The 9,457-nt window shown below is 51.2% G+C and overlaps 1 protein-coding gene and 1 non-coding gene across 2 annotated transcripts; both read left to right on the top strand.

Annotated features, from left to right (window-relative positions):
• Positions 1–1,177: 1,177 nt before the first annotated feature.
• Pmar_PMAR003942 (hypothetical protein) lies at positions 1,178–1,772 on the top strand (the record flags this gene model as incomplete). Its single annotated transcript, XM_002775225.1, has 4 exons — positions 1,178–1,221; positions 1,263–1,498; positions 1,544–1,672; positions 1,720–1,772. The coding sequence occupies 4 exons, from the start codon at positions 1,178–1,180 to the stop codon at positions 1,770–1,772; spliced, it is 462 nt and encodes a 153-aa protein (XP_002775271.1).
• A 3,604-nt stretch (positions 1,773–5,376) lies between these two features.
• Pmar_PMAR003941 lies at positions 5,377–5,458 on the top strand. Its single transcript has one exon. It is a non-coding gene; the product is annotated as a tRNA-Ser (tRNA).
• The last annotated feature ends 3,999 nt before the right edge of the window (positions 5,459–9,457 follow it).

The raw sequence follows: 9,457 nt of genomic DNA, 5'->3' as shown, positions 1-9,457 counted from the left end.
GGGAGTAGGTACTCGTCGGTGTAGTGAGGAGACAGGTAAGGTCGAAGGGTCAAGGTAATGATGGGCAGGTGGGGGTGTGTTATCACTGCGTCATTGCTCAGCGGACATTCACAGCACCGCCGCTTGACCGATATGGATGATAGTAGAGATGGCATCAGGCATCGCTCCACCAAGGAGGGTAGTACGTGGGGTACAAAATGAGGGTTCATCGGAGGTCTCTCAGGAAAAGACGTGAGAGCTTATGACATCGAACGGGAGCGCTCACCCTATCCTCACTACCACGGTGTGGTACCGCCTAGGCCCGAGGGCCATCTCCACAGTCCAGCATACGATGATACCGTCTCCTGTATATCCTCGAACTCATCGGAGGGATCATCCTCGTCAACTCTAGCAGCTAGGACTCTTGGAAGGCGGATGTTATACGGCCGTGATCGATGGCGACACGACCTACCTTCATGGTTCTATTCCGACATTGAGAGACAGCAGGCGTCTATCGGTACACCGCCGAGGCACAGGCCGATCTGGGCTGGCGACCATTGTCGCGGGACAGATCTTAGGCGCTATTCGAAGATGTATGACGATCCGTCATTCTACAGTAGTCGACCTGAGGCACCCAGCGCTCAGCTCGACCTGCGACCGTATAGGAGTGACATGGTGGACCACGAACCCCCACAGGTCTCGACTTCCGTCCCTTCCTCGACCTTGAGACGCTACAGTAGTGCCCATAGGCCGAGTAACTCCGCATTAGATCTTTCGACTACTCCTAGCTTAGGGACGCTGGTCGGGGAGACTGGATCTCTGAAAGCTTCTCGACCTAGCTGGCCTTCTCACTGCTAGGCACCGCATCATATTGCCGCCTCTTATTCCTACCAGATTTTCTCGCGAGTATAATCTTCTCGGGCATTTTGTTCATGCCCTTTAATATTACAGTCGTTCATTATACTACGACCATCAGTATCTTCGTTTTTCATCGCCCTCCATCGTATGCGGGCCTGGGTTTCATCAGAACTCCTACCGCGTTCATGGTTAGCTCAGGATAGTCCTATCCCGAGTTAGACAGTTTGATACCATGGGTTTATGCTTCAGCAGTGACAGTCCGTCATCACCATCAAGAGAAGAACAACAAGAGCATCACCATCATCATAAGCATCGTGAGGACCCCTCTCGTCCCATTAAGATGCAGCAGGAAGGAGAGCGGCAATCGGGGAAGTATCAGACCAAGTCCTTCTATCCGTCCCCCAGGAATCATCTATTTCCATCAGGACCGTACCCCAGGCCTCCACGACCAAGTCAATGAGCCATCCAGCGGACCATGCGGCTGGTGAAGGCGTCAATTCGAGACAGCTTCCCCCCAACGCTATCTCACCGCGGAGGTCACTCTCCAGACGTGGATCGTCGGGACCCGTGGCACTATCGGCGAAGGACTCATTGGTGTTGAGCGCAGATGACGAGAGTGACGCCACTGGCCATCGTAAGTCCTCATCCACCGAGGCAAATGGTAGTACGCCGGCATTTACCTCCGCATCCTTATCGACGGAGTTAGGTACCCATGTGGACGATCCAGAAGCCGAGTCCAAGGCCTGGGCGGAGTACGAGGCTCGACGGGAGAGGTTGGAGCGACGGCGAAGGGAGAGAGAGGCGAGGGAGGAACAGCGGAGGAAGAATATTGAAGGTAGTCTCGAGTTCGGAACTGTGGGAGAAATACCCCTCCCTCTTCAGCGTTGAATGCTGCTTCGAACTACACTTATATGGACGGCACGACACAGAGGTAGTACAACAAGGCACATCCCCATCCCCGATGCAGTTGTGGTGACAGGCATGGTCCACAGTTTGCCGATGATTTCACTCCCCGAGGCACATTCACACCGCGCGGTATCAATCGCGAGTCAAGCGCTTTATCTCTTTATGCGGACCGTCTGACCTCAACACGAAGATACCAAGCTAGTCCTCGCACCTCCTCCGTCTACGGGTATCAGCCTAGCCCACGGGCGGCAGGAGCCCAGTCCCCAGCAACAGGCCGTTACGCACCCCTCTACCAGCCTAGTCCGAGAGCAGCAGGGGGACAGTCTCCTGCCACCGGGCGCTATACACCTATCTATCAGCCGCCCGCCCTTGTAGCGAGTCAGTCAGCATACACCACAAGTGGTATGGCGCCTCCGCAGATGAGCCGTGAGCGTAGTGCCTTCAACACTCCGTTGCCGGTTCAAGCCGCTGGAGCTGGATCTACTCCAGGCCTTAGAAGGTGGGCTACAACGCTCTAATCTCCTCCCAGCTAGCTCTCCAGTAGGTCTTCAGCCGACCCTCCGTCAGCACGGAAGGTCTCTGCCATTCCCCCTACAGGTGGAGATGAGGCTCTTCTTGACACCACCACAACAACTGCAGCTCCCTCACTCTCGGATGCGGCAGAAGGTGTAGCAGTTAGTGCGGCTGTAGCTCCATCGCTGCCAATGGAGAGTCTATCACGACAGACCAGTACTCAAGTACCAAGCAACGTAGCATTGGCCCAGCCAGTGGAAAGGCCTCCAGCAAGGAGAGATAGAGACCATGAGGAGGAGGTGGTGAGCGTAAGCAGGTGAGAATCATGAACGTGATAGGAAGCTGGCATGATTCTTTTCAGTGGTGACACTAGCCTTTTTTCAAGTTTTATCGGCCAAGATAGTGTCACCAAGACCCCAATAGCAGACCGGTCTCCTATCGAGAAGAGTCCCACACCGAAGAGGTAGTATTTTGGTATTAAAAATGCCTTGCATTCCCCTCACTTTTACTCTCCCTGAATTCCACAGCGGTTTCATGACTACTAGAGTCTTCCACAATTGTCGATATTACAGTCAGTCCATTCTCAGTCCGTATCGAGAACTCCCGCCGCAAACACCGACCCCCCGAGGCGTCTCCACCCCTCACAACAGCACTCCCCGTGCGGAGCTTGGTAGTGGTCTAGCGGCTGCCGTCAATAAGGTACGATACTCTATAATAAAATGTAGCACAGTGGCCTCCTTTTTCAGAAGGACTGGAATGGCATCAATAACCTCTTCTACCAACGTAGTTGAGCCTTTCATCACGGAGTAGTGATGTGTAAAGTTGTTCGATCCACGCTGGAAAATTGCTCACACACTTACTCAGTGTATACCGTTGGTTTCTGGCTCTCCTATATCAGGGTCCTAGCACTACTGCTTTTAGATTATCCCACCACAACTTCATGTTGAGTTCAATCTCTGCTTTGCGGGCAACTGATGAGGTTATCACCAGTGGAGGGATGGGGTTTGCCTCGTACGGCGCACCCTTGAGACTGTTACCACCAGAGTGTTCTCATCAAAATTCGGCCTTGTTCATTCGGAACATCCGAGTCTGACCATACCTCCGGTCCGGATATCGTAAGGTCACATAGTCGGATGAATTTCCTAAGGTTTCCAGCTCAGCCGGCTTAGATATTGAGAGTGTATTCCACAGGGGCACGTGAATGATCAAGGGGTCCGTGGAAATATGAGCTACGGGAACTCGTCTAAATGCTCATCTTCGTCCATACTAGTATGATGGAATACACTACACCTGGAGGCGTTTGTCTCATTTTCAGGCTCTCGAGGTGAAGGCATGGTTCTGACGATCTCTTGTAAGGAAAACACCCACCACCGCACTCCATAGAATACGTATGCTACATATAAGGTATACATCTGATTGGCCTTGGTCTTAGGCGACGTAATAAGACAAGAGTTGAGTTTTTCCCTATAGGTAAATACGGCAAACATAGCAAGGCTCAGGAGCTAGCCAACCCTCGAGAAGACATTGATCTGTGCCAGTGTCTCCGGAAAAGCCTACACATCCCAACCCGTACCCATACCAAGCGCAATCCAACGCTAATGAAACTTTATCCAACGCGAAGCTACTCACACTATTAGGCGGATCGAATGAAATGCTTGTGATCGATTTGATGGTATAAAATACTGTCCCTGGGTATCAGAATCGGTCAATCTAGTGCGTCGTCGCTCCCCCTTTTCCAGAGGAAGTGGTGGCATTTACAACTTTCGCGAGGTAGGAGGTGGACGGAGAAATCTGCGATGATGCGGCATCTTGCTTACCTTCATCTAGTATGTACCGTGGAACGACCTATTTGGGAAGCTCTACGATCGTCTTTGCAAAATGTGAAGGCGAGAGATCACTACCTGCCAATCGTCTTTCCCAACAAGGAGAGGGAATTCATTCTCATCATCCATCTTGGGTGGAGGCTTGCCCACTCGGGCGTCCAAACCATCACTCTCTCCGCTCAGCCTCTGCAAGAAAGTCGCTCCCCAAAGGCAATGGTGGACCCAGCCATTACCAATAGGGTATCTACTGTAGTATCCCAGTCCCGATCACTGCAGAGGTAGATGTCTTGGATAAGGGCCGAATCCAATAAGGGGAACATCTCGAAGAGGTCAGTGATCTCGTCTTCAAGGCTGGAAGGATGAGGTGAAGCACTCCGCCGGCTTCCGTTCCGCAGTGCTACTACCATTCTGCTTCTTCTCGCTCCAGCTCGCGCGAGCGCTCCCGCTCATGAGCTTGATTCTCCTTTGCCGTTTGCTTCCACACCTTCAAACAACGTGACTCGAAGTATCTAATACATCCGAGAAGACTCCACTGAGGCGCTCAGTGTTAGCGAACTACTACTCCCGTTGGACCGGGGTAGCATTTGGCTTGGCTCCCGGCATGTTTTCACAGTCATCCCACAAATTAAGCCGAGGCTTGCGATTACTCGACGATTTCTTCTTCGGTCGGCCCGCGGCTAAAGGACCAGACAGCAGCTGCTGTATGCCCAGTCACGCAATGTTGAGGGTATTATGCGCTATCACGTATCTCAGCTGTGTGAATTCACATTCTTAACGGCGCTTCCGGATCGACCATGCGAGTCTACAATTCACCATTCGACTCTACGAGTCGCTTTCGGCTTGTAGAGAGACCAGTCAGGGATTCAGCATCATGCTGTACGGTGACTGTACAGCATGAGGCTGAATCTTCGATGCACTATTACCAATTCTAGACTGCTCTTCTTCTCGCTCAATGGCCTCCCATTCTTCTCCATAATCGATTTGTGGCGAAGCTTCTCCCTTCTCATTTACCTCAGCAGCAGAACTAAACTTCGCTGAGTTCTTCCGCGGAGAAGGCATTCTGAGTTCAACGTGTGCCTTGAAGATGAATGAGGAAAAGGGGATTCGATAGACGCTGATACGAAGCGGTAGATGATTGCACGATAATGAGCGAGGTACGATACGCGGAGTGCGGCATGCGAATGATGGGAAATTTCTCCACGCCCCAACCCACGTAACTATACGAGTTTTGTGATACAAAGGGAATGGATGTAGCGCCGTCAGCAAACCCGTGACTTTGAGGTGCACAGTTTTGTGTGACACTTTGGCCGAGTGGTTAAGGCGGCGGCCTGCTAAGCCGTTGGGCTCTGCCCGCGGGAGTTCGAATCTCCCAGGTGTCGTATTAACTTTGTGCACCAGCATCCCAATCTCGGCGGGCTACAAATACCTGTTTCAAGTATGAATCTAGGCGTTGCATTATTAAACACTGCCGCAGGTGTCGTTGAGCGGGTTGTGAAGTTAACAAGAGTATGGGCATAGGTGGTAACAGACGAAGTTCCCCCTCTCTCTTCCGTCCGTAGCTTGAACTGGAGCGGAGTGACCGGAGTTGATTGTAAAGGATACTTTGCATCACAATCTAGGACGGTTTTGGTCTAGATCAACTCGAGAGCAATCTTCTTCTTGTCGTTTCGGAGTTGGTCGCGAATCGCGGGTAGGGGCCTTCTCACGGTGAGCTAGTCTGGAAAAATCAGTCCATCCGCTCTATCGGATGATGGGAGCTATGTTCGCCGATACGCAGGGCAGACGGGCTGCGACAGAGCGCTGGTATGTTGTAGCCCCAGCTTCAATGACCTGTTCGATGATGGGTGCCTTGAGATTCTTGACATGGAGTGGTTACCTTGCAAGCATTACTCAGTTTGTTGCAGGGAATCTCTGTATATCCTGTGATTGTGGAAAATCATGTAGCGCAGGTGGATGCTGGCGTGATCAGATGCTATCCGGCCTATTGCCACCATGTCGATCATGCCAGTACCATGATGCAGTTAGGGAGAATAATACAGGACATTCTCCCGAGCTCGGTACAGTCTACGCCTCGTATCGCGAGTGCGCGAGCACCCCAGGCATTCAATGCTTTGGCTCTGATAGTTATTTTACGATTCATCGCCCAAGAGAAGGTCGATACATGTTGGTTTCGATACATGCCATTAGTGTCGCTGGTCTCCCCTCCAGTGTACTTGGCTCATTTGTGTAATACTCGAGGGAGACAGTATGCTATCGGGAGGACTTTGCACTCATGTTCTTGGTCCCTCTCAACACGGTTGGGCTGTTCCTTGTTAGGGATAAAACAGTGATAGTCCGCTGTTGGCAACTTATTGACATAGCCTGCTCGAGCTCGGACGTGGGAGTTGGTATCGCAGCTACATAATTCAAGTTGCCACTTTGCTCCAGTGATCACTCCAAGCTCCTTTGATATCGACAAGGCAGATGGAGAGGTGGGACGTATAAATGTCTATAGTACTTTCATGTTGCCACCCGAGCTGAGTTTATTCAGCCTTGTGGCTATCACCAGGTCAACTCCCGCTGTTCTCACTCAAGCTCCATGGCACACTCCTCGGCTTTGCGTTGTATCAATTCCTTGCCGAACGTTTTCTAGTGCGTGTTGTTCATCGATGAAAACTAGGAGAGCGTCTGTCGGCGTGGCACCAGCGGAAGCAATACCGAGCCGCGGTCGGGAAGAAGGGGCGCTCAAAAGCAAATCTCCGGCTGCTCGGCCAAGTGGAGGTGGGTCGATGTCGGGTTATAGGGGTGTTGAATCACAGAGTGAATGACATGTCGTTGTGAATGGTGGAGTTATCGTGGCATGAGTCGTCGCTCTGCGGAACCTCCTGTTGCGCAGTCGGCTTTGTCATTCATTCTTCTTCCGTATACCACCTTCTCATCTAAAATAAAGTCTTCGTATTCGCACCCTGCTGCCCTCCTTGCATCGCTCTCGATTTCTTAATCGTCGACGTAACATATCGAACAATTGAGATCCTTGATTCGAGAAACCACAGTAGACTGTCGTATCACGTAGACCCTTTAATAGAAGCGATACTTTACGCTCACACACTCTGCACTTTTTCAATCTCAAATTCAGCAAGTGAAAAAACATAGTAGAGATTGAAAAGGTGTGGTCGCCCTTTAGGGACAAAAACCATCGGCGTGTTGTGAATTCTGCGATGTTACTATAATACCGACAAGCGGTATCCCTAGTGAGCAAGTCTATGTGATTGCTAGTCTCGGTTATTCGGCCCCTGACGAGGGCTTCGAATCACAATGGAACCCATTGCGCCCTAGCATGATGTGGAGTAGAAAGATGTCCATAGGAGCAGCGCACCCACGGAGTGCCTCATTAGGTGATGGGGAAGATACGGTTGCACATAGACTACAGAGGCTCGTAAAGAAATCTCGTAAATTGGATGAAAAGTTCCGGTGAGATATCTGAGCGGCCTGAACGTTCAATGTAGCGCTAGGAATAGGGAATGTCGGGGCTACGAATTAGATTGTGTGACACGGTTATCTGTATGCCGATGACTTTCATTTCCCTTGCTACTCTGGGTCCTGTCCGAAAATAGTAAGGAAGTGGTGCCCATTACCCACCCAGGTCTCGGCTGAATGCGTTTGGTATGCGGGGTAGTGTTGGTATGGAGACAACCGAGACGCTCGATGCTGAGGTTAGTGGTGACGGTAAGTGTGAGGGGCTCGGAGGGTGACCGTCAGTTGAGTGACCCGGAGGAGACTGTCACTGAAGAGGACTATCAAGGGCGAATGGCCGTACTGAGGTGATGGATAGTGATAGACTCGCTAGGAATAGGATGAGTGGTGATGATTCAGAAATATGCATGACTCTTTGGTGGCGGGAATAGAGTGCATCCAGACCAATACATCCAAGGTGCTTCAAGACCAGGTGCGAGCTCGTTGCATAGAACAGATCTAATTGAGAGTTCAAGGAAATGTGGTATTCAGGAGAAAGACCTGATGCGGGCCTTTCGAGCTAGGATGCAGGATGTGTCCAAGGAACTGGAATACTTGAGGAAAAAGAGAAATAACTACTCGACAGAGCTGGAGGCTCAGTAGAGCTCTTTTCCCGGTTCATGGACTATACATCTCATGTTCAGACATCGGGAGGCGTTGATGGACCTCCGCACTAGTCGAGAACTTGCTCAAGTTGGTCTACGGTGCGATGATACTCGCTGAATGATATTTTTTCCGACAGTCGTTCGACCGGCGTAACCAGCTATTGGAAGCTGAAATAAAAAAGCTGGTGAAAGCTCTTGAGGCACGAGAAGATGACCGTCGGAGTTTACTCAAGGAATTGGTTGGAAGTTGGTCATTCGAGTAACGATGCAACGCCTTCGGTATTAGGCTGCAGCTAAACGAGAGGTTGGACGACTCAGGGAGATCTCGGAGCAAGGGAAGGAGACTGGGGCTGGTGGGGTCAACAGGGGCTGTGGAGCTACATCGTTAATGACTTTGTTGGAGGGCCGACACTCCTGGTTGCTGCATCAGGTTTTGATGGATCTGTACTGTCGAGCTCTGATCCGAGCGGTGGCAGTCATAATGTATTCTTCGATGATGGTGCGGCATCGGGAGGTGGGTCTGTTCCAACGACAGGTGATCAGGAGCCGTGGTCAGAGCGGACAAGTTCTGACAAGGGTGGCTCCACTGTTCGCTCAGAGATGATGAATAGAGCCTATGAGAGGGAACTGAGGTATCGTAGGACCATCGAGGAACTGAGGGACCGAGTCAACAGTGATAAGTAGTCACCGTGCTTGCTATCATATTGGGGAGTTCAGTAGTAGATTGGCGTTGAGATCGCTACAGGAGACCTTGGATTGCCAACTGCAGCAGCGGTCAGAAATAGAAGTGGGGGGCATGCTTAGTGACAATAGGCGCCTCCGTGGTGGTAATGTTAGATATCCCTCCTGCAGTGTATTGACGATGTCAAGAATGAGATAGCTCTACATCGGAAACAGCAGTCGCAGAGAGCAAGCATCGATCCGAAGCTCATTGCTGCTGGATACTCGGAAGATGGTGGGCTCTTTCCTCATTGGGCTAGCTAGCGTCATGTTAGATAGTGGTAGGTCCACCACCCGTATTGTGGCACAGTGAGGATGTTAAGTCGATGGCTGATCGGATTGACACAGTCCACGACTTTTCGGCTGGTAGGGCGATGATGAATGTGCGCTGCCGTTTTTATTATCATTGTCACAGTGGACCGGGAGCGGGCATTGGAGCTGTTGTTGGGTCAGGACAGAATTGTGCAAATCCTGCATCAGAAGGTGAGCGGAGCGAAGCTCCGAGCGCTTATGATCATAGTGGATTCTCAGAGAGGCCGAAAGACTGGTCATGAACGATCG

The sequence above is a fragment of the Perkinsus marinus genome (assembly GCF_000006405.1).
Source record: "Perkinsus marinus ATCC 50983 genomic scaffold scf_1104296956272, whole genome shotgun sequence".
NCBI lineage: Eukaryota > Perkinsozoa > Perkinsida > Perkinsidae > Perkinsus > Perkinsus marinus.
The sequence above is the reverse complement of the archived record's forward strand: the minus strand, read 5'-3'. Positions and strand labels throughout refer to the sequence as shown.